The 25,375-nt window shown below is 47.6% G+C and overlaps 1 protein-coding gene across 6 annotated transcripts in view; it reads right to left on the bottom strand.

Moving 5' to 3' along the window:
* The window catches only part of TRPM8 (transient receptor potential cation channel subfamily M member 8), a 68,193-nt gene that overhangs the window by 23,966 nt on the left and 18,852 nt on the right, over nt 1–25,375 (bottom strand). For 2 of the 6 annotated variants that reach the window (XM_069467122.1, XM_069467206.1), the window contains exons 9-20: nt 22,681–22,783; nt 21,466–21,584; nt 17,467–17,757; nt 15,788–15,883; nt 14,825–14,954; nt 13,646–13,791; nt 12,765–12,877; nt 12,222–12,438; nt 5,960–6,051; nt 5,268–5,409; nt 3,916–4,087; nt 1,613–1,790 (exon numbers count right to left, since the gene is read on the bottom strand). In XM_069467122.1, coding sequence (XP_069323223.1) covers nt 1,613–1,790; nt 3,916–4,087; nt 5,268–5,409; nt 5,960–6,051; nt 12,222–12,438; nt 12,765–12,877; nt 13,646–13,791; nt 14,825–14,954; nt 15,788–15,883; nt 17,467–17,757; nt 21,466–21,584; nt 22,681–22,783 — 1,799 coding nt within the window. Of the gene's footprint in view, nt 1–1,612; nt 1,791–3,915; nt 4,088–5,267; nt 5,410–5,959; nt 6,052–7,547; nt 7,822–8,564; nt 8,622–11,359; nt 12,439–12,764; nt 12,878–13,645; nt 13,792–14,824; nt 14,955–15,787; nt 15,884–17,466; nt 17,758–21,465; nt 21,585–22,680; nt 22,784–25,375 lie in introns of those variants that run through there. The other 4 variants (XM_069467377.1, XM_069467287.1, XM_069467456.1 and 1 more) reach the window with 4 other exon arrangements.

Consider the following 25,375-nt stretch of genomic DNA (forward strand, 5'->3'; position numbering starts at 1 on the left):
TAGGTGACAACTGTCTTTTCCTTATTTTATTTTCTAAATTATGAAAAAAATGTGTGATCATTGTAACAAGTGAAATATACACTTGATTTTTTAAGTTCTTGTTTTTTATTGCTGGAAAACACGATTATACCATAAAATTAGTTTGCAATTTGTTTTTTATATTTAAAAAGCCACCCTTCCAAGTCACTAAATGTAAATGTAATTTTGTCTTTTTAAAAGCTGCATCATTCTATAACATGGATATTATACACTTTATTCCACCAGTCCCCTATGACAGACATCAAACAATGGTCCAATGGATATCTTTGTGCATATATCTATAGGATAGATTCCCAGATATGGGTGTTAGGTTAGAGGTCTGTATGTTGTTCCTTTTAACAGCTATTTTCCACTACTTTGCAAAGAATGAAAGGCAATTCCCGTTCCCGGCCGCAATGCCCACTTCCCAGCGTCCCAACGCCAGAGGCTCCCTTGAACCTTCCTTCACCTCATGGGCTCAAAACCAGCATCTCGTTGTTTTAATCTGAATTTTCCTACCCACAAGGCTGAGTCCCTTCTCATGGATTTACTGGCCATTTGAACTCTTCTTCTCTGGATTGCTTACTCATTTTCTCTGACAATTTTTCAATGGAGTTGTCTTTCTCTTATAAATTTGCAGGAGTTCTTTTTATATTAGGAATTAAAAGCCTTTGTTCATCGTAAGCATCAGAAACATTTCTACAGCCTATCATTTATCATTTGACTTCATTTGAGATATCTTTTACCCTAAAAAAGTGCTTTATGAAATCAAATGTGTTTATCTTATCAGCCATAGCTTCTGGATTTCTGCTTTTGACTAAAAGGTTCTCTTCTACCCCAAGGTTTAACAAATAATTTATTAAATTTGCATACTTGTTTCTTAATTGTCTGTCGGACTGTGCTGGGATTTATGTATGTCAAATGACCATCTACCCTAAAGAAGCAGCGTGAAACTAAACTCCCACCGAAACTACCAGGTAGGACTGTTAGAAACCCTCCTAAGAACCATGGAGCAGAAATGAAAAACATCATTTTCCGAATATCTTAAGGAGAATTTCCCAAACAAAACATTTAGAGTCACCATATTCTTCTTCCCCAACCTTGTTGGACATGAGCCCTGAAAGGGAGTCACTCTTTGGACTCTGCTCTTTGTATTCTGATTTCAACTGAAATTTTTAAAACACCAACTAAAGACTGATTTGAAGTCCTAGAATCCATGCCACTGAAGCCCCTAAAAATCAAGGCATCCTGGAGGCGAGCCGAACTGCATTTTAGTCTGCCAGCATCACGGCAGTCTGCGGAGACGGCTAAACGGATGCTACGCACACAGTCCGGATTCACCAGAGGTCGCCATAGCTGCTTGTCTTTGGTGTCAAATAAACTTAAGGCACAGCTACAGGGACACACATATCTTTCATACGGTCCCTTTAAGGCCACCACCCGCTGCGGACCACCATCCCCTCCAGACCTCTACCATAAGTTCCTGGAGGGTGGACCTTGGCTGCTCTGCTCCCAGAGCCTCCAGCCCCGCCTGGTGCAGAGCCTGGCACCAGCACCAGGGGGACACCTGGTGGCCACACGGCTGAGCACATACCCGAACATGGCGACCAGCAGGTTGACCAGCAGGATGTTGGTGGACAGCATGTAGATGCACACCAGCGGGATGGTGATCCACTCGGGGAACCGGGGCAGGTTCTGCTCGTCCAGCTCCACGCACAGTGGTTTGGACTCATTCCCAGTGAAGGTGCAGTGGGAAAAGTCATATGTGGTCCCTGAGGATGTAGAAACCAAAGGCAAAGTGAGGACCCTATGGAGGGGTGAGGGCGATGGCACCCCTGGGGCCACAAGATGATGCTCATGGAGTGTCTTAGGCACTTTGTCCAAACAAGGTACAAGCCTTAGAACCACCCGTTCATCCACTCAACACGTATTTACTGAGCAGCTACCAGGGACTTTACTAAGATCGAGATCAAAGAAAGGGCAAACAAGACATGTTCTTTGCCTTCAGGAAGCTTCCAGCCTCTTTAGGTAGACAGATGATTGTCTACCTATTAACCACACCAGTGTAAAGTTTTAGCTCATAAGAAGTGCTAAAAAGGATATGCATAAGGTCCTACGCGAGTGTAAACTGAGGCAGCTCATTCAGGAATCGCTTTCCCAAGAAAGAAGGGTCTGTGCACTGAGAGTAGAGGACAAGCAGGAGACAAGCACATGAACTAATGAGGAAGGTGGGTGCCCAGAGCATCCCAACAGAGGCAGCAGCATGTGCAAAGGCCCTGTGGTGGGGGCAGGAGAACATCTGTGGAAATGAGATGTGCAGGGACTAAACATGTTGTTTTTACATTTATACTAAAAAAATGATGAGTAGCCATTAGACTGTTTTAAACATAAGAACAACACATCAGATTTTCTTTATCGGAGGATAAAGGATAGGATCGCTCTGGCCGCAGCACAGATCAGGAGCGGAGGGGACTGTCGGGAGGTCAGCACTAGGGTTCGGGCAGCCAGTGATGAGGACGGCTTGGGCAGGGTGGGTGGCAGTGGGATGAGAGAAAGCAGCTGTAGCGCAAAAACATTTAGGAGATAAAACAAAACTAGCTGACAAACTGGATATGGGGGGGTGACATCAGGGGGTCAAGGATGACACTGAGGCTTCTGACGTGCACGAATGTATGAACGGTGGTGACAGACCCTCCTGCAGGGGGCCGTGGCGGAAGTCTGTGTCTAGAAAGGAGAACTAAGACTTTTCAATTGCATGTGCCGAGATGCGTCTGAGCCATCTCAGAGGAGAAGGCAGTGGATACAAACGCGTGGCCTCTGGGAGTGGCTCTGGGCCAGAGATCCTCATCTGAGCATGTGCGTGAGGCTGTGCCTGCCCGCAAGGGGGTGAGGTGCCCTGCGGGCAAGGGGGTGCTACGCTGGTGTTGCCCAAGACGGAACCGAGAGGCAGCAAGGTGGAGTCACCGCCCAGGGGTGCATAGCGCGTTGGTGGCTGACCTCCCTCTGAATCCCACCTGTCACTTCCCTTTAGATCCCCGGGTGCTGCGCCCCACCAGGGCCTAAACCCACCGACATGGAGGATTGTCATAAGGACAAGATGCACCTGCTTGCGCGAGACGGCACGCACGGCGTGCAGAGTGGGAACACTAAGCACAAGGTGCCTTCCTCGCTGCGTGGAAAAAGAGCTGCTTCTCAGACCTTGGAAGAGCTGCAGGAGAAGGGGCCAGAGAGGCTGCACGGGGCCAGGAGGCTAACAGAGGAAAGGACGGGGACTGCAAAATGCGACCATAGGGGCAGGCACTGGATCAAGGAAGCCACCAAGATCATTTGATCGTGGCAGGATAGGAAATGACAAGCCAAGGCTACTGTTGTCGGCATCCTAAAGATGCTCTAGCCAGTTCCTTCAAAACATGCCCAATTTGCATAAGCCCACACTTTCCTTATGCAAACTGGGTCTGTGCCACCATTAGCCTGTCTCCAAAACCGGCTGGCAGTGGGCTGATGCTGGAAGTCTAAATTCCAGGTTCCGATGTGAGGTTTTCAACATTGCTCTTTTTGAAAGAGAGGGGTGCCCAGTGACTCTGTTATGTGGGAGAGCACAACTCCCAACACTCGTTTCTAAACTAGGGAGTCTTGCTGCTTTCGATTGCCACCTTGCTACTGAAAATAAGAGAAACACTATTTTTTAAAAGGTTTAAAAATTGAAGTGTTGGGTGCACGTCTGCAAGGCTGACATAAAATCTTGCTTGGGGAAAAGGAAAGGTTTTGCGGGATTAGTTTTCAATCCACGGTGTTGGACCCAATCTCACCGGTGCCATCTGGGGGTCAGCCCTGGAGGCGGGTTTAGGAAGCAACTCCCTCCTCCCAGCTGTCTCCACTGAGCCGAGTCAGGCTTACCATCCACGTCACTGGGCACCTGGCCAAACATGGCCAGGTAGGGCTCGTAGATGACCGAGCGGAATATCCACCGCCAGCGATGCTCGTTTTGCCTGAGGATCCCTTGCCTGGCCACGCCAAAGGCCACCATCCACACCGCAAAGAGGAACAGGAAGAAGAACACGTCAATCAGCTGCCAAGAGAGGACATTAGGACGGAGTCAGGACTGCACCCATGGTCGCCTGGTCTACTCGGGCTGGCCATTCTCAGCGGGCCACGGAGAAGGGCAGAGGTTCCAGGGTCTGGACCATCCAAGTCACCCAGAGTCCACGTGCTGATTTGCAAAAATAGCCATCATCAACTTTGGGTCTGGGGTCATTTATTTTCCAGAATTAATTATTTTCCATTTTTGCTTGCTGGTCTCCAGCCAGCTCAGCAACAGCAGAGTTCTGAGAGCCCGGCTCAAGAACAAAGCAGGGCCCTAAGATTGGGAGGACCCCTCTGTCTCTACACCTCATGACGTACCAGGTGCACTACTCAGGCGGTGGATGCCCTAAAAGCCCTGGCTGGGCCACTACACAATCTATACGTGTCACAGAACTGCACATGCACCCCAGACATTTGCACACATAAAAAATTTTTTTAAAAATCGTCCTATTAAACAAGAACGAAGAGTTTAACTTTTAAAAATTTTTAGCACAGATAGCATGACTTCATGGTGACTGGATGCCTCAGATATGCTTTGAATTAAAACCACAAACTCAAAGAACCTCAGCATTGGAAAGAAACTTCCAGATGAGCTAATCCAAACACCATCTGATTTAAAGGTGGAAACAGTGGAGGTTTGGATCATCTGGAAAACAAATTTAGGGAAGCACCATCAGTATGTCATTCTCTCTGTTACACGTACAAAACAAGTCTGGCATCACCTGTCCCTGTATCCGTGTTACACGGTGACATGATTCAGGTTCCAGCCCTCACTGTGTGCCTGGCTCACTGCTTGTCTCTAAACATATTAACCTCTTTGGGCTCAACTGTCCACATCTGTAACATTGGTATAAAAGACCTTCCCCTGCCTATGCTCTTAGCAAATTGTTAAAACTCAAATGAAAGCACGTTGTAAAGTATAAAATCTAAATAAGTGCAGTGTTATTTGTTAGCCATGCACTGAATGACACTATTTGCTCCTAACAACCATCTTTCGTTAAATTTTAACCCTGGAGAAGCCCCTGATGAAACACATCAAAGAAAGAAAACCACACTGATTGTGCAATGCAACAGTCACTCTAGGGACAAAATCCCACCTGTCAACAATTAAAGGAACTCTGGGGACAGCAAGAAAAATGATGACGACCAACGTTCTTGACTCTTACCATCCTCTGCAACATTATGATCTTGGGTCCTAAGTTTCTGCTTACGGTGAAAATGTGGATCAACCTTAGGGTGAAGATAATGTAATCCAGGCAGAAAATGACTCGCCCAGAATACAGAGAGCTTTTGTTAGAACTGTGGAGCCTGTTGGGGAAGAGGGGGAGAGTTGGTGAGATATCGACAACACATTTCAAAGTTAGCTTTCGACAAATAACCAAATGTCAAGGATCAGCCAAGAGCTGGGAGATCGAGCGAGTGGAAACCGGCCAGGGACACCACCCCCCACGGGCCATGGTCTTCTGCCCTCGTGGGCTCGGGTAGAGGCAAGGCCAAGAGAGGACACTAAGGTAAGCACATCACACCAGACTGAGCTCTCAGCGGTCCCTGTCTCATCTGTCCTTCATCCTCAAAAACCACTGCGGGGACCCAATCATGTCACCTCTGCCTGTCCTGGCTCACAGGCTTCCGTGACGATGGCAGTTCCGAACCCATCCTCCCAGCCATTTGAGACTTCTTTTCATTTCCCCCGATGAAACCTACCTTGTTTGCACCAGACCATTTGAAATTTCTAACGGGGAAAACAAAACCAAACAAAACAATAGACTTCTCTTGGGACCAAAATGTGCAAAGAGCTATTCTTTCTCCACTTTTGTGCCCAAAACACCTAACGCTGGGGAAAGTGATGGAGACTTACCGAAATACAATTCCTGCTATGAAGTAAAAGAGCCCCAGTGTGTCCATAACATTCCACAGGTCGGTAAAATAATTCACCCCATTCATGTACCACTGCACAGAGAGGGACAGAGAGGGAACATCAGCAGCTTGGAAACATCAATCACTTCCAGATTTTCGAGTGTCCACTCATTTTTTCCCAGGTATCTTTTGAGCCAATCATGCGCCTGCTTGTTCTTCCATATGCCAGCTAAGCCCTACCACATGCCTCATGCTAATCCTGGGGGACTGGAAAGTGGGCTGCACTCTGGCTGTTCTGTTCTTCATGTGTTGCTGGCAAAATAAAAAAAAAAAAAGGACATATGTATCCTGACTGTTCTTTCAAGATGAACCTGCCAAAAGTGAGTATAACCTGTGTAGGCAAATACGAAACATCTGGCCGTGTACAGTGGTATAGGCTGTGCACTGCACAATTCTAAAGGGTGCTATCCATACTGTAGTCATCGTAGATTTGTGTATTTACTGTAAAATTTTTCTGGAATATGGCAGTAAAATATCTTGATTAAAGAAAACCGTTTTTTTAAAAAAATGTATATGTAGGTGCTGCATGTGGCACCTATGTATGTGTTCACAGAAATGACTGACAGAAACAGTGTGCCTCAGGGACCAATTTGTAAGTATCGGTCATGATTTTTTCGAAAGAAAGTATGTCAGGAAAACATTGAGACAAAGAGGAAAAGGATTATCCCTTAGAAGACTGCATCTGGACACCCTCTATAGCAATCCCTGACCTGGATTTGAGTAACTCAGGGTGGTCATCTGACCCTCTCATTTATCCATCCATTCAAAATATATTTACTGAGAGCACATAGACTCCCAAATGCCTGTGCCCGGCTCCTGGACACAAAGATACTGGACTAGATGCAATGCTGATTCTCAAGAAATCCCCTGTCCCATGGGAAAGACAGATGCTAAACATGTTTAAAAGGAAACATGCTGAAGTGTGGCCTGGGGAGCGAGTTCAAATAAAGAAACTACCACTTGTGCAAGGCAGGAAAACACAGCAAAGAAGGGTCACCAAAGGTACCTGGCACGTCTTCACTTCACTAAATGAACTCACCAGCATGTGTCTGTCTGGTAGTCAGGGATTATATTTCCTACTTTGCAGCTGAAAGCAAGGCCTTGAGAGGCCAAGAAACCTGGCCAGCAAGTGGCAGGCCTCGCGGTTCTGAAGCTTAGCAGCTTCTCCCCACATCACTCTGTTCCTTCAGATTCCACGGAAACCCTATGATCTCAGACGTGGAAGGGATTCCAGACACATCATCAACTTCTCAAGAAATATTTCCTTTCCTTCACTTATAAATTCAAGTACAGCTTGAGCGGACCAAGCGGGTGAGAGAGGGCATTAGGAAATCAAGGTTTGAGCAGCCACAGTCTGATGACATTCCACTGGGCAAAGATTGACCCCTCCGGCTCAGAAACTGGGCAGGACCCCCGGGGAGGCAGCAGGAAGTGTCCCCGTGGCTGGTGCCAGCAGCCTCATCACCACCCTGCACAACCATGTGCTGCTCTGGTGCCCGGCAAGGTGAGGGCGGTGAGACAGGCCCTACCTGCTGCCGGCTCCTCCCTTTGAGACCCGGCTGTGGGAGGCACGTAGGTACCGGTCAACCTGCACCGCCCCAGCCCAGCCTCGGCCCAGGTGGCTGTCAGAAGCCCGGCCTGCGTGGGTCAGTTCTGGGGCTCTGAGCTACCACTGCAGAGAGGAAACACTTTTTAAAATGAAAAGAGGCCTCTTCTCTGAGTAGAATGCCGGAGACTGGCTGTATTCATAAAACGCCAAGACCGTATTTCTTCATATCTCTCAGGATTTGGAAATTCAACGGGCCTCAGGATTGAATAGTGCCCTCCGTGAAGACATAATGGAATGTATCCCACTTTAAACAAACATTGCAATGTCTGTTCAATGGACTCAAGCATTATTTAGCAACTGTATTTGCACTTCACTGCTTTGGTTCAAAATTCCACATTAGCATATCGACATCTGTACCTGGGCAAGGGGACATAGGCAGACACTAACAAACACAGCTTTTTGACACCAGACACAATCTAAAACGGGTGGCATCCTGTTTGGGTTTTCTCCCCTAGCAAGTGCGAACTAGGTTAATTAAGACAGCACCAGCCCAGCAGAACTGTTTCTTAGAGACAACCAGTCACACCTGGGATGGCCAAGGCATGGGTCTGCAGACAGGAAGAGAAACAGCGACCCCCAGTGTCGAGTTCTCTGAACAACAAGCATCTTCATGGCCATGCTCTGCAGACGCACTCACGACCGTAGAGCCACAGGTCAGAGCTGTAAGGCTGGGGGAGACCTCGGGCGGCAGAGCCAGCCAGGCAACCAGACTGCTGCCCCTGAAGACAGGCACTTCCTGTGCCATTACTTTCATACACCTTATTGCTGAATTAAAACCGGCCCATTCAAAGACAATTCTTAAAAAGAAGAAGAAGAGATACTTATTAAACATCCTCATCATTCCCACTCCCGCACAGAGTCTCTGCCTTCCCTGCGTCCTCTCTGAGCAACACCTCATGCTACCCCTGCCCAGGGCCCTTCTTCAAGCGAAACGTACCTGTGCTGGATCTCCTCCTGCAAGACCCATGCAGGCGACATGGTTGCTAAGCACACACACAAGATTGACATGGAGATGTTTGCAATTTACGCCTTCAGGTCTTACTGTTGCGAGTGCCCAGGGCCCACCGCCCTATGAATGTGAGACTCGCCCTCCCGGGGCTGCTCCAGTGCTCATCTCTTTGAAAGCACCCAGAAATCATCCCCACTGGTAGAAAGCTCCAAAAGGGCAGAAACATTTGTATCGTTCATTGCTGTATCCCCAGTGTCTAGAACAGTGTCCGGCAGATAGTAGGTGCTCAGTAAATATTTTGTAAAAGGAAAAACACACGCATGAAACATGTGGTGTGAGCCGAGACGCGTCTCCCTGCAGCTTCCATCCCGGGCAGGCTCTGCCTTCCACAGCAACCCCGCGCCGGTCTCCTCTCCCAGCCTCACGGTTCCTACAGATGCCCGAAAGAACCAAGTACTGTGCAGACTTGAACATCAGCTTCTGTGTCTTAATGCAGCCAGAGACAGGGCTGGGGACAGGACCAGCGGAGAGCTGTCTGGGAGCACAAAGGCTGAGAAGCAGCAGGAAAAGTACTTTTGACTTTTTACCACCATTTCAAGAAGAGGCCACCAAAGCGCCCTCTGCCCAAAAGGGCACCCACAAGCACCTTCACTCCAGGGGTGCGGGCAGAGCTCCTCTCCGGCTCCCGAGCGCTGGTCCATGAGCCGTCACCGTGGCCACCCACGTGGCCATGCTGGGGCCAAGCCCTCGGGTTGAATTATGAAGACCCTGCCTCGTCAGTTCGTTTATTAAAACACACACACACGTGCCAGAAACACACACACGTGCAGCCGTGTGTTAGGAGGCCGAGACACTCAGGGCGTCAACGCCAGGGGAGCCGATGCAAGAAGAGACACGCTGGGCACCGTGCGAGGCCCCGTCTTCCCGCTTCTCTCGGCAACCTCTTGCAGTAGGTTACTGCATAGCCACCCGCATGAGGACGAGGAACCAGGTCAGAGAAAGCAAGTAAGTTACCAGCGGCCATCTACCTGCAACTCCAGCTGGTTCTCGTTCTCTCTCTGCCCCGCCCCACCTCGTCTATGCCTGAGACTACGCATTTCTCCATAGGGCTGTGACTCCACCGTGGCTGGATTCTACTCAGCGGCTACATCTAAGAGGTGGGGCTGGTCCCCTCAGGTGCAGAAACTAGACCATGACACGTGCTGCTCAAGTTCCTACAAACCCTGTGCCTTTTCCAGCAAGCGAAGCTGCCTCCCCCGTTGTCTCCAAGGAAGCCCACAGGGCACGGTTCACACGTGTGACTCACACCACTGAGGGCCGGTCAGAGGCCTGCATGACCACCTACAGAGCCCGGCTGCCTCTCCGGTGGGCTGTTCCCGCGACAGCGGGCTGCCCTCCACGCCCACCGATCTCCGCAGACCAGGGGGAACCCTTTGGCACTTGCCCCCTCCCAGGACAGACACTGCCATGGCCTTCCCAGTCCACAGATGAGACGCAGTCCGCCTCTCTGGGGGGTGAGAATTGGGGCCCTCCCCGTCCCTCACCCCCAGAAAGGCTAAGCTGGGAATGCCGTCGTCTTCTCCCTGAGGCCCTGTTGAAAGGCACCAGCACGAGAGTGGAGGAGAGAGAAGCCAGGGCCCTGGGACCCGACCACACCGGTTTGCAGGTGTAACTAGTTAGGAGAAGGGGACACGTGTGACTTCGTGCAGAGCGGCCTTGCAGCTGGCTCGGGGCTCCTGGTTAGAGGAGCGTTGTCCTCGCACTGTCTCACTCGGTCTGGGCTGAGTCTCCTTGAGTCTTTCTCTGCTTCTCCCAAACGAGGTGCCCACGGCCCCGCTGCTGCCAACGCATCACAAGTCAAAGCACAGAACTAGGGAGTGGAAGACGGCCGCTGAGAGAAACAGGCAAGCTGGCGGGTGTCGCGGGCCAAATTGTGTCCCCCAAGATTCATACTGTGAATTCCTAACCTCAGGACCTCGGAATGTGGCCTTGTCTGGAAACAGGGTCACTGCAGATGTGAAGAACTAGGCAAAGAAAAGATCACACTGAAGCTGGGTGGGCACTGATCCAATATGACGCTGTCCTTATGAGAAGGGGGCTTTGGGACACAGACACGCACACAAGGAGAACAGCGTACGGACGTGAGGACAGGGAGCGGAGTGATGCATCAACAAACCCAGGGACGGCAGGTCGCCCACCGTCGCCGGCCGACCACGGAAGCCGGGGGAGAGGCCCGGACGGATTCTCCTTCAGAAGGAACAACCCTGATCTCAGACTCCAGGCCTCCAGAACTGTGAGACATCGAACCTCCGTTATTTCAGCCACCCTGTCTGTGGTGCTTTGTCGCGGTGGCCCTACAAGCTAACACAGAAAGCCTGGCCTGGGTGGGGCCATGGCCTCAGCAGACTGAAGTTACAGAAACCCCCCACACGGGAGCAGGACCCAGTCCTGGGGGACAGCTGCCGGCCGACAGGAAGCCTGATAACCTTGCCGTGTCCAACACTGACAGGTGTCATTTCGCTTCTCCTTCCGCCACCTCCCCGCCAGCTCCGTCCCCCTCTGCACCTCCAACCGACCAGGCAGGGAAGGGCAGATGCGGGCGCTGGTGCCGGGAGTCCCCCCACTGCCACACCCACAGCAGACGTCACTCACGGATCAAGACAGGCTTCTGCTGAGAACAGACAGACTCCCAACCCAGGACTCCTGGAAGTCACCAAAAACAACAACAAAAAAACTCTATCGGAGCTGATGTGACAGGTGAAGCCACCTTAGAATTCATATACCTGTCAGTGACTCTGTGAGGGCAAGAAGAGCATTCTTCCCCCTCCAGATCTCTTGCAGCATGTGCCGCTGTACCTCATAAACCGCGAGTTCCTAGTGCTCACTTGCTGCATCGATACATCCTCTGGATTTGGTCTCAGAAGGGACAGGAGAAATCACAGCAACAGCAGTTCTCAAACAATTTGTAAACTTCTGCTAGGTCTGAAAGGATTTCTGGGAGGACTCTTTCTAACGGCTCAGGGATAACACCATCCTTCACCAGGAACACTTATTCTTCAACAATTACTAACTAAGCACCCGCTACAGGTGAGGTCTGCGCTAGAGTTGTGGGTTCAGTGGCAGAGAGAGAATGCCGAGAAGCACAGATCCCAAGAAACTGCAGAAAAGCTTGAAGGTTAATTCACACAAACTCCCTGAAACCCACAGGGACTTACACGGCTTCAAAACACTGTCAGTCTGACAGGCTGGGGTCGAAAGTCCTGCCAGCTCCACGCCCCTTGTCATGCTGCCCCGGTGACGGCAATGGTAGGAACACAAACCGCTCCTGGTGACGGCAGTGGGTTTAAGTCCAAGGTCTCTCTTCCCTTTGGACACTCTCCCATTCCTGGCTAATTCATCTCCATCAATTAACACAAAAGAAGTAAGTGACCCTGGCAAAGAGTGAGTTTGGCTCTGCGAGATCTCATTGCATTGCTAAGAGCTTGCAAATGCCCTTCATGCTCGTGGACTACCACCTAATGGGAGCATTTATTTTGGGAAAATAATGACTGTTGAACTTCAGAAGTAACTTCTACTCCTCTTGGCTTTAGAAAAATGCCGTTCACTGAGGAAAGGAAGAGGTGCCCCATGTCGCGGCTGTCCTACCTGTCTCACTTCATCACAGAAGAGGACAAAGACCAGGGCGTAGAGGACCAGCTCGGGGGGCTGAGGCACAGAGTGGAAATCCATGAGCAGCACGTAGGCGAACAGCAGCAGGAAGGCGATGTAGAAGACCACGTTCCAGGAGAAGACCACGAAGGGGGAGGTGAAGAAGGCCACATAGTACCACAGCAGCTTCTTGTGCTTGTCCAGGGGCTTCTTCCTGGGCCCGGAGGTAAGGGCAGCGTCAGCATCGCGCAGACACGTGAGGGCGCAGCTGTGTGGGCTCCAGCCCCCCTTCCAAACACAGACCAATACAGACCCACGCCGGGAGGAGGGGCAGGGTTGAACGGCATTTGCCGATTATTAACAAACCCAAATCCTGCCTCAGATACTGAAGACATGACCCCACCTCTACCCGTTTAAATCAAACGCAGGAAAAGCCAGGGAAGACACCAGACTGAATGCGTAGGCACGAGTGTGAACTAGTGTGAAGTTCCAAACCTTGCGATCATTTGCACAAGAGCACAGACACACTCACACACGTACCTAAACGATACAAAGCCACAGCCCACCAAGGGTATAATAAATAGACACAGAATAATCTTCCAGTTCTTGGTGTCTCGGGAAATCTCTCCATACCATTGCTTGGAAAGAAAATTCTACAGGGAAGCAGAGACAAAAACAGAGATCCTTATCCACACAATATGCAGAACAGGACGCAATCTTTCTTCCCAGCCCCACACCCTCTCAAAAATATGTAACTCTCCGAATCAAGGCCCTTATTCTTTTGTATAATTTGCCTGGATTCTAAGGGGCTATGATAAAGCAATTTAAAATTCTATTTGATTGTAAGTCTTTTTCTGAATTGGGTTATGTGAACTTTAAAATAGAGGTTGTGCGAGTCCAAATTCCAAAAACCTATGAATATTTAACCAACTCTAGTTTTTATTTCATAAGTTTAAACAATTATCTTTCTAGCTCCTTTCTCTTCAATGATCCCAAATTCTCAGGCACAGCCAAGGCAACCTGTAGAGTCCCCAAGGACTCGTTTCTGGAGGCAGACAGGTGATGCTTTTGTCAGAAAACGACATGGATGTCAGGAAGGGAGAGACAGCTGGTGTCTTGACGTCAATTCAAGCTGACATGCCTGAAAAAGCTTTCCCCAGACTGCACCAACTCTTGAAGTTGGGACAGGAGGGGCTTCCAGATGAAGGTGGAAATCAGAAAACTCACATCGTCTCTAAGAGCTAGAGGGGTGAGCAAAAACCCGACCACATCAGAGGAACTCACAGCTCTCAAGAAAGAACTCAGCTACCCCTGCCATAGCTTTTATGTTGGAGGAGAAGGCTTCATTGTAATATTTTTTAATGCTGTTACTAGGGTCTGGCATTTCTGGGCATGTTGGTTGGCGGCTGAGTGTCGTCTACCTGGACGCCAGGCTGGGCGATGAAATGCTGGTCTGTCGCCTCCACCGCCAACTCCAGGCAGTTGCTTCCACCCCAGGCTTCACAGGAATAGACCAGCAGTTGCTCTGCCAGGTCCTCGTCGTTGCTGTAACACTCCGTGAATAGCTCTGCAGCGGCATCAGCACAGGGAGAGAGAGGCTGGAGGCGGGGCTGCGCCCACCCAAAACTGTGCCCCCCAGGCTCCCCCCAAACCCGAGAACAGCCTCTGTGCGGAATGCAGACTTAGAAAAGGCATAGGGAATGCCGTCAGGGTACAATTCTTCTCTGATAACGGATTTCCTTTGGCCACAGCATACCATGGGGAGCTCCGATGGCAGTAGGTGACAATAAACAGTGGTTTGAGCTGAGATGAACGAGGGAGCCTGCTCTTTGCTGGGCTCCATCTGGGCTCAGGCAACAGAGCCGCAGCAACGGGGGAAGGGACCCTCTGCCACCCCTTGACCCAGGCAGCCCTTCCCCCATTCATTTACATTCCGTGCTTTCCTGGCAGATAAAACACAGCACAAGAAAATGGGCTGAGAGAAAGAAAAATGATCCATTGCATTAAGGGTATGCTTATATTTCATTGCCTAAGAACAAAGAAATTATTGGGGTGCAGATCCTCAGAGGAAATTTTTTTAAAAGTCAAGATATTAGGAGCCACTGCCAGATTGAGGTCATCCAGAAATGAACATAATATCTTTGAAATTTCAATAAATTAAAAGAAACAATTAGACACGTTTTTCCTTTTTTTTTTTTTTTTTTTTGAGACAGAGTCTCGTTCTGTTGCCCGGGCTAGAGTGAGTGCCGTGGCGTCAGCCTAGCTCACAGCAACCTCAAACTCCTGGACTTAAGGGATCCTACTGCCTCAGCCTCCCGAGTAGCTGGGACTACAGGCATGCACCACCATGCCCGGCTAATTTTTTCTACATATATTTTTAGTTGGCCAGATAATTTCTTTCTATTTTAGTAGAGATGGGGTCTTGCTCTTGCTCAGGCTGGTCTCCAACTCCTGACCTCGAGTGATCCACCCGCCTCAGCCTCCCAGAGTGCTAGGATTACAGCCACTGTGCCCGGCCCTAGACACCTTTTTTTCTAACACAGAGAAGTTAGAAAATCTTTTACATCAGATAAGGAAAGTCCCCATCACCGGGGACTTACCGACCGCGCGGGTCTCGTACTCATTCGCCAGCTCCTCGGACTCCCCGGCAGCATTGATGTCATTCTTCACCTTGGCCAGGGTCTTCAAGAGCTTGCTGGCCCCCAAGGCGGCCAGGGTACAGCCCCTGGTCTTTTCGGGGGGTGGAGAATGTTAAGGTTAATTCATCTTCTCTTGAAGTAGTCGAGTCAACATTCACGTCAGACAAGGAGCAGCTCATGGCAGAAGGGGGAGATGGTAAAATCTGAACTGTTCATACTGATTCAAAGTAAAATTTGTAATGAGCACAAACTAACCTCGAGCCCGAATGTGTTCACAGTCTTGAACACGGAATTAGCACATAAAAAGAAAACATGAAGATGAGTGCCACGAGAAACTGACAGAGGACTATGATCGCGGGAGATCTGACTAACCCGCTGTGGTACTGTACCAGCTCAAAGGCGGGCAGTGGATAAGAACACAGAAGTCCTGGACAATATCACTAGAAATACTGTGAATTCAACATTCAATATCCAATTCTATGCTCTAAAAATGGAGAATGTAGTGCGAGTGCCCATAGATCATTTGCAAACATTGCTACATGCTAACTAACTAAGAAAATTCTCAATGAATGTTCCAAAGCAGAATTTTCACAGGCCTTACTTCCTGCCTATAATGTGATAAATCTAGACATTGATTTTTAAAATTAAATTTGAAAACCTCATCCACACAGAAGACATGCACACACCCACACACACCAGAGAAGCAGGTGCCTACTGGATTGCCCACCAAGAACAACTGCTGTCTCCCCTGAACCGTCCCCCGCACGCACACCTCCGTTGACCCAGACACAGAGGCACAACCGTGCTTATCAGACAGCAGGCGTTCCGTGTTGGTGGTGCTGTTTCCGACTAGGCATGTGAGGTCAGAAGTGTTGCAGCAAAGCTCACGTTAGGTGTAACTCTGGCGTGGGCTTGGACATTCACCTGTTCCCAAATGACTTTGGAGAGTTCCTTCTTGTTCTGAAGAATGGCCCAGATGAACAGCGCTTGCAGGGGGTGCCGGGTAATAGGAGACACGTCCTGGAGGGGCGAGAGAGTAGGGTCAGCGTGTGCACGGGGAAATCATTTTACAGACATGCAAACGGAACAGGAAGCCCTGGGAGAGCGCGCCACATCTGGGGGGCTCTGTAGCTCGCGTATGAGCCCATTTTACCAGCATGGTGATGTGATTTTCATCTCTGCCACTCACCGGGCGGTATAATTTGACACAGTCTTTTATCTATCATAAAAGACAAAGTACAACTAGATAGAAAAGTATAAAGCATGAAAAAAATGTGCCGAGAGCAATTTAAAAACTGAATGGCAGGCTGGAGAGAAAGCAATGTGTTCTCATCCTTCTCATCATATAAATCTGTTTCTCGTTCAGAAAAAAATCTTTCAAGCTAACTCCCAACTTTCCTGTGGTTTCAGTTCGATTTTATCACCACATAAAGCTAGGCTTGTTTCTTTGGACTGCTATTCAAAGATTTGATTCTTGATACATCAGCTAGGATCCCAGCTCCTAGTCAGCATTCTGTGTCTCCCAGTGGAACTTTGCAGTTAGAAACAACTAAATGGATACATTCCTCTCCAACTTCCTTACAAGTTTTACCAGGTGTAAAATGCATGAGGCACAGTTATGCACATTGCAGAGGGATTTAACATAAATAGAGTCAAACAGAAGCTCTCTAGATGCTTCCAATTCCTGCAAACACCTAGCTCACTTACATTTTGCAACACATACACACACACACACACACACACACACACACAAAATCCCAGAATTACAAAAGGTAATGATCTAGTTTGAGTTCCCCCAGAAGCAATCCTGAGACAGGGATTTGAGGTAAGTAGTTTATTTGGGAGGTAATCTCAAGAAAATCAATGGAGGAGTGAGGAAATCATATCAGAAAAGAAAGAAAGCAATAAAAGGTGCATTACCAAGCAAGTTATCTCCCGGGGTAACTAGAAATTAACCCCCGTAGGCAACTCTAGGAGCCAGTGTGGAGCACGTGCCTCAGAGTTGGCTCCGCCAAGTGGAGAGGGGCTCAGGTACCTGGACACCAACCTCCGGCAGTCCCTGGGCTCTGACCAGAGCAAACTTTCAGCAGAGCTGCAGCTGCTGCAACGGGAAGCCGGGCTGCCTGCACTTAGAGTGGGAGGGCCTGGGAGAGTCGGGGCGGCACGTACACAACATCCTCTCACATGCATGCTGGACTATCCCGCTGGAAAAATTCACTGCCCCTTTTATTCACAAAAGAACACTTTGCCAGTTCTTCAGGCCTTTGCACACATGAACAGGAAGAAGCTACTTTAAGGAAATCACGTCCAGTGGGCTGAGACATGAGCAGCCATGTGTTTGTCCCTGTTCTCTGTCAGACACCTTCAGAAAGTAAATACATCACACTGAGCTTTGCCACTGAGAAAACTACAACCAGTTTAAAACACAGCGTGAAGCATAAAGCAAGACATTAGAGAACTCGCCAGGCAGAGGCCTTATCTCAAGTAAAGATGGTGTCAATGTGCTAACTGCTTTATGGCCATGGGACAGGGTGTGGGAAGATGGAGGTGGAGGGTTTTTTGAAGGACGACTCAAAATATCAGAGAATTCTCCCAGTACATACGTGGAATTCTACATCCATCTCGTCCCTGCTATTTCTGTCTTCCTTCCGGAAGCCTCTCCGGAAGCTGGTCACCAGTTTCCAGACAAAGGTGAGCAGGGCGTCGTTATAGGAGTTCTTGGCGATCTGCAGGTTCCGATACACCAGGGTGCTGAAGTGGCTGGAGAAGAGCTCGGCGAGGACGTCGTGAGTGAGGAACTTGCGCAGGTTCAGGCCGTTCTCCAGAAACAGGCGGACAAACTTGGGTCTGTCCTTGATGAGGGCGGTGAACATGACTTCCTGAAGGTCGGCGGACTAAGGGAAAGAGCAGAGCAGGACCAGCAACACCGGGAAAACAACGTAAGGAAAGTGTAAGGCGTTTTTCTTTCCCAGCCACAGACTAATGGTATCTTCAACTTCTCTTTCCATCCTGTCTCGAGACTAAAATGTATCTTTTCAGTTTTAACATGACATTGGGTTATAATTCAAACACCTGAACAGGGAAGTGGTGTGGTGGAATCTTTGAAATCAGCTAGATGTGAACGTGGCTGTGACTTGGCCTCTTGCTATTTTAAAGTGGAGATAAATATGTTAATACCTAATGTAGGGACGATGTTGCTCAAAAATTGACCCCAGCATCTGACACAGAGGAAACAGTCCATCAGGGCTGGGGTAGGGGACCGGCAGTGCCACGGAAGCCATCTCTCTGGGTCCACAGCAGACAGCCAGCGTGAGCAGGCCACCATGCCGTCCCTTTATTCTGTGCGGTGGGATCTGCTGCCCTTCGCAGACGCCTGCAAACCTCCCACCGTGGTGACTGTGCTCTCAAATGCAGTTGTCAAGATGGAATCCACCAAACCACATGCAAGCCACATGCCACCAAGCAAACGCCTGTCATGTTACATGCCAGGAAGTCGCTGGAACACTTAACAATTACACTTGACTATTAGTTATCTAAGTTTATCTGTACTTTCTGGGCTTCTGATAAAATTTATCCCATGGAAACTTATTGAGAATTTCAAGAAAGATGATCAATATTGACTTCAGACACAACCCAGAGGGCTGCGGGCTACACCAGCTCTAAGACATTTTGTGTGTCCTCTGCGGCACTTCTTACAATTTGATTCCATTGCCAACATTTAAAAATCAGAAGGTTCATCCAAATCTACATTTCCAGCATTGAAATCCAGATTTAAGAGTGAAAACCAGCAGCTCTGACAACATGGGACCCGTTGGCTGGAGCCGAGGGGCAGCTGTCCCAGGAGCCTGGGCCCTCAGTCCCACCATCCCCGCCCCCACAGGGTGGCCCCCAGCCCACTTCACTCACTCACAGGGCTTGCCTGACTGCTGGGCTACGTGAACGTCCCTTTGCCAAGGGCAGCATCAGTGGTTTCATTTTTGTCTGATGTTGGTCTCATGGGGACCATGCATCACCTAGAGAGGGAGCTGTCAAGGGTCCCTTGAGTCCCCCATTGTGGATCCAGCTGGGCTCAGCAGGGGAGGAGGCAGCCACCCCTGGGAGGGTGGAAGTTGCACTTTCTCCTCTGTCCTCAAAGCAAGTGTCCCCTGTGCCCAGGATCTCATATTTCTTTCTAAATCCATTTGCCTTTCCATCAGTGACACACTTGCTAGCATGCAGCAGTGGCTCTCAAACTTTAATCAGAGTCCCCCAGAGGGCTTGGTAAAACGCAGATTGCTGGGAGTCAACCTTGGAATTTCTGATTCAGCTGGTCCAAGGCGGAGCCTGATGATTTGCACGGTAACAAGTTCCCAGGTTATACCCAGCTGCTGCTGGCCCAGGCCCACACCTTGAGGACCACTAGAGTACGGGAATGAGAAAAGGCTTTGTAGTCAGACACATCTTGGTTTTCAAATCTTGATTCTACCATTTTCTAGCCATGGGACCTGGAAAATTGTGTCTCAGTGCCTCAGTTTGCCCTTCTATGAAACCAATGGTTGTGAGGATGAAATGAGCCAACACAGGTCAGGTCCTTTCAAAGATCTGAGTTCAGAGCAGGTCCTCAAAAAAGCATCAGTAACCCCCCTGCTCTGACACCCAGGGACCCTGGTTTAGCCAGCAAAAGGAGATAATCCCTGCTGTGGATTGGTACGAGGGGCACGTATACTAACACAATGAAACTGCTTTGTGCACTATAAATAGTTACACAGATATTATCATTATTCCAAAGATTTTAATTTTTAAGCAAATAGTGCTTAAAATGTGCCAATGTTCTAAGCACTTTAGAAATATTGTCTGATTTAATCATCCTGACAACCTAATGAGGTGGGTATTGCTATTATTATCATCTCCATTTTCAGATGAGCAGTGATGTGCTGGTAAATGTTTATCAACCTTTCTCTGAAAGAAAATAGAGGCCCTGATTTGTGGTGTGTGCCAATTCCCAGGGTGTAAATACTCCTGCCACGGCCAATTGTCAGCTACCAACATGGCACCCTTGAGTTCCAGCATTCAGACACAACAGACATAAATAACCTTCAGAGCACAGGTAATAGTAAATGTAGTCAAAGAATTAGAAAGTGATGAGCTCTGATTATTACCTTTGTTTTCGTAAAATCTATGTAATTCTAAGGTTGTATAATTTCATTTTTAATAATGACTGTCTTGAACAAGCAACTCACAAAATCCCTAAAACTTTAGCAGTCAGTTCTTGCAAGCCAGGACAAGTGGCTCCAACATGTCACTGGAGGAAGAAACTGAGGCCTAGAGCGGTTATTTGCCCAAAGTCATGCTGATGGGCTGGCACCAGAGTCCAAGCTCTTAGCCATTATTCCCTTCACCCTTAACAATCCTTAGCTGAGGTAACAAAGTTAAATGTGCCATTCAATACGTGCCTGAGTTTACGTTTATTTGTACCATCCGGCCTTACTTAAATAGAACATTTCACACAAAATGTTAAGTCATCTATAAATCGATTACCTAGATCTACGTACAGTTCCACTTCCCCTTCACTAACTAAAGCCTCGCGGGGGTTTGTTATACTGCAAAGACCAAATGCAACGTAGTGTTTGCTAAAGGAATGAAAACCTTAAAAATTCATATGCCATTAGTTTATTTGCACTGCTATTAAAGTTGATCTCACGTTAATATAAATCAAATCTTAGTCTTTGATTGTACAACAATGGGCCTAAAGGTGTTCCCTGAACCTGGCTGATAAGGGTGAAAGTTATAGAGTACGTGTACTTCCAAATCTATGCATCCATGTATACAATTAAATGTATTCTCACTGCCCACTAATGACTTACATTAATTTGGAAGAGCTGAAAGCAAAAAGGGAGCCTTGCAAAGCTCAGCGTGACAGTTCATAATTGTCTCTACTGAGCAGGGCTCCTGAGGCTGATTGGACTTCAGTTGTACACGAGAACACACTGCTGGGAAATACCCTAAAACACTTATCAAACTGAAAAGGGAGAAAAGGCAGTCTGCTGGGAAAATATACAGTTTTTATTGCATGTGCAGTTTCCATCTTAAAGGTGCTCATTTGACTAAGGGAGTCCCAGGTTTCCAGCTCTAAGACATTCCTTGAGTGTCTTCAATCACGGTGTTCCGTTTTTCCTTACACATCTCACTGCTGACAATTCCCTTTGAATCTGGCTAGGCAGGTGGGGCAGGGAGCAAAACAGTGCTATGCCTTGACTTTTAGCCAAGCTACTTTCAATCATCCTGCACATCCTTTCCCATACTTCTGCCCACCACTCCCAGGAGGAGATCTGCAGCTTCACACCCAGGTGTAGAGTCACCTTTCACACTGTGGCCAAAGGCATCGGGGAGCTGATACCATCTTACGTTAGGCCATTTATTTTTATTGTCTCTTCCCAACAAACTGACTAAGTAAGTCAATGTTATCACCCCATACTACAGATGAGGAAATCGAGGCTCAGCAACACTGATGTACCAGAACAGAACAATTCTTCACAAGATTCAATACTAAAGACCTTGTCGGACATGGACGAGCCATTGTCCAGACCCGACGCTGGGAAAACACAGGACGGCTTCCTGTTTACCTCCCAGCGGCGGTCATTGGTGAAGATCTCATCGTTGGCCAAGTCCAGCTGGTTCCACTCCAGCAGAAGCTTCAGCTGCCCATTCCAGTTATCCTTATCTTGTTCATTGGTGCTGAAGGCTGTGAGACGGCAAGGAAAGAACCAACTCACCAAAGGCCCAGAAGTAAGACAGCCAGAACCAATCGGTATGCAAATCATCAGAGCCATTTGTCAAAGGTGGTGCTAAGCAAGTTCTTTTAGATTCAGACACTTCCAACTGTCATTTCACTCTATCCTCAATCCTTATCCACATTCTGTATGTCCTAATGCATATGATGAGGATCAACTGAGGCTATAGTAACATCTTTCCACTGTATAGCCTAACAATGTAACAATGGTATCAAGAGATTTTTCCATTGATTCAGATTCCATAAGTGTTATATTTCAAGGGCCATATCTAACTTATACTATTTCCGAATCCATGAAATGATGAGCCATATTGCAACGATGTTCTTGTCTTTTCCAGAGCTAATATTTTCTGTATCTATACAGATAAAATTCTAATTTTTGTAAATACCATCATAACCAAACCTCTGGCAGGCAGAATAACAATATTTCTAATAAACAGCTAATGTTTAAATTGCACTTCCTATGTGCCTGGGTACTTCACACTTGTTAATCAGGCAGTTCAGCTCTAGAAGGTGTGCCTTTGCCAAGGACCTATTCACTGCAGGTAATATCCACTTTGATGGATTCCAAGACAGCAAAGACCATAGATGAGAATTTTTTCACCCAAGGTTCATTCATAACTTCAGGAAATTTGTAAGCCCCTGAAATTGAATGCAAAATTATTTATGTGTGTGCACGTATGTACATGTGTGTGACTCTATAATAAAGTCACACACTCAAAGTGTCACACTCTCAAAGGAGTCTGAGACTCAAAAAAATATATATGTATTTTAAACCGCTGTTGGAAACAGCTCTTTGGAGAGTACTATGATCATATTTGATCAGTATTTTAATGACATAAAAGTTCTTATTCTATCAAATACATACAACCAAGGAGATTTACTTCACCTGGGCAATAGTTGTTATTCTAGCTTCCAATCTATGATAATCAAAAGCAAATGCAAGACTGTATTCTAATAAAGCTGTTTTATAAAAGAAATGTAAGTCATTAAAAGCCACAGAAAGCAACACAAAGCTGAAACTTCAAAAAGGGCTATTTTTACTCACCTTTGTACAGAGCGTAGGAAATGGCATTGCTCACGATTTCATCCCCAGCTTCTTCCATTTTAATAACTGTTAACAGGTGAGAACTCTCAAGAATTTCCTTGAGCTGGCAACATTTAAAGAACAAAGTTGTCAGCCAACTGATTTTAGGCATGAGGAGGATAAACCTGTATCTTAGGGTGAGAGCTCTTTTATCTCATCTTTTTAAAAAGGCCACCTGTAAGGGAGTTCCAGATCTTCTTCCCTTACCTTCAACACCTGTACCCACAGCTTCTAATTTCCAATGAGTCCTTGACCACAATGAGAATAAAGCATGGGTTATACGAGAGCACACATATCCCCATCAAAGAGCCGGCAGCCACATTTAACTACGGATGTGTGTGTATGTGTCTGTCACAAAGCCTAGCACATGGTAGACACTCAGTTGTTGAACAAGTAAATAAATGAAGAAAGGACAACAGAAGACCACAGACACCACAAAGTGTGGTCATAAAGACTTAAACAGTAGAAAAGTTAAGTTCAAATGCAAACAAGAACCAAGAGGACTTGGTGACTGAAGAAAGAGATAAAGAATTTGCTGTATTATCCTTTGTGATTGTTCTATAGTGTTTAATCTTAAATTAAAGAGCCCTCTAATTCCAAGGTTTCAAACACTGGTGAGCCTGGCAGCAGCTTGGTGAGAATGGGCCCCTTCCCGCCAGAGGAGGAAGCACGGCTGGTTTCAATTAGCCTAAGTTCCAGGTGCCGGTGGGTTTTCCTGGCAACATTTGGGGATGAGGATCAGGAACTGCAGAGAGTCTCAGCTGGGCAGGAGGGGGAAGTGTCGGGTCAGGGTCCGGCCGTTGGAAGGTGGAAAGGTGTGGACTAAGAAGGGCCCTTGGGTTTGGAGATTAGGAGGTGAGCTTTTAAGGCTGCAGTTTCCTGGAAAAGGCGGTGATGGAGACCTTAGTTCAGAAGATGCAGCAGCCAGAGGCTAATGAGGAAATAAATGAAAACTGGAGGAAAACACGAATCATGGGAATTTTGAGGGAGAGAGTGGGAGAAGCTGATAGAATGAAGGGAAAGGCCCTCTTCACCTGTCTGCAGCCTTTGTTCAGGCTGAAAGAAAGAAGTGATAGGCCAGGAGGAGGGGCACAGGCCTCAAGATTATGGGACACAAGTGGGAGTGAACTGTGCTAAGAGGTTCTTTTCATTTTCCTTTGAAATAAAAAGGAAGAAGGAGAAAATTAATATAGATATAGCACAAACTGATGGGACCCAGAGACAGCTATAGGGCATCCTCTCCCCACAAACTCTGGCCTCATCCTATCCTTCCCCCCACTGAAGCCAGTGTGAGCTTTCCTGAGCACAACTCTGACTGCATGTTCTCCCTATTTCAAACCTTTCAACAATGTCCCATTACACTTGAACAAGACCAAGCAGTGCCCAGGGAGCTGCTTGGTCTGGGCCCTCACAAGCTCTCAAGCTTCCACTCACAATATCTACCGTCACTGCCAACTTTCAGCTCCTTGGGTATGCCATGCTTGCCTCTCACCTCAGGACCTCTGCACGTGCTGTTCCCACCAACACAATCCCATCCCTCACCTCATTAACTCCACCCACCCTTCAGATCTTGGCTCCCACGTCACTTCCTCTGAGAAGCTTTTCAGAAAGCCCCACACAGGCCAGGCTCCCTTGGCACATGGCTTTCTGTGTCTATGTCACCTTTCTTCAGAACACTCATTTCAGTTTGAAATTATACAATGCATTGTGTTGTAACCGCTCAACATGAACTTTTTTCCAACTTCGTTTTCCTCTATGAGGATACAGATTCTTTCTGTTGTGTACATAATTCTTTCTGAAGCACCTATTTCAGAACCTGGTACACAGTGTGCGCTCAATAATATCTATTGAAGAAATGAACAAATGAAAGAATTAGGATGAATGAATGACATCTAGACTGGTTGACAGACTGTCAAGTTCTTGAGAAGTTGAGGACTAGCTAAGAATGGTTAGGAGAGCAGGGAGTGATCCCAGTAGAAGAAGGATGATGGGGCTCTTAGAGAGGTCAAGACATCGCAAGTTCAGGTTTTGGGGTTGGTCGTCCACATGGTCAGTGAGTTCACCACTATTATCCTGGAAGTTTGCTTAGTTAGCATTTGACTGAACACACACATTCATTAATGAACAATTCCACTCTTGAGCTTGGTCTTTAGAAAAATCTGTACCAATTGCAAAACCCCATATGAGTACATAATTAAAATTCCAGACTAATTTTTATTATTTATGTATGTCTTCTGATTGACATAATTATAATTATGATATATTATTAGCATATTAGATATGAGTATGAATCATATATGAGTCCCAGAAAGAGCAATATAATCAAACAAGGTAGACTGTGTCTTTTAGCCTGTTTCAGATGAGTTGCCCATAACCGTTTTCTTGAAGCAGAAATCAAAATCCCTCACAAAGGGTGTGGGGACCCATCAGGTGGCCTCTGTTTTTTGGAGATGATCTGGTCCAGACCCAACAAGCCAACTTGTTGTCTGCAGCCTCTTTCCTTTGTGGAAACATTTCCACGTGGCAACACCTGCTCCTAAAAACATCCAAATACCAAAGGCTGTTTCTGAATGAGCTGGTGTGAATGCAGCTACTGACAACAGAGTGACTTTCTAATGAACCGAGTGATCCGGGAAATTAAAGTCCTTACAAGTCA

Source organism: Eulemur rufifrons, chromosome 1 (assembly GCF_041146395.1).
Source record: "Eulemur rufifrons isolate Redbay chromosome 1, OSU_ERuf_1, whole genome shotgun sequence".
NCBI lineage: Eukaryota > Metazoa > Chordata > Mammalia > Primates > Lemuridae > Eulemur > Eulemur rufifrons.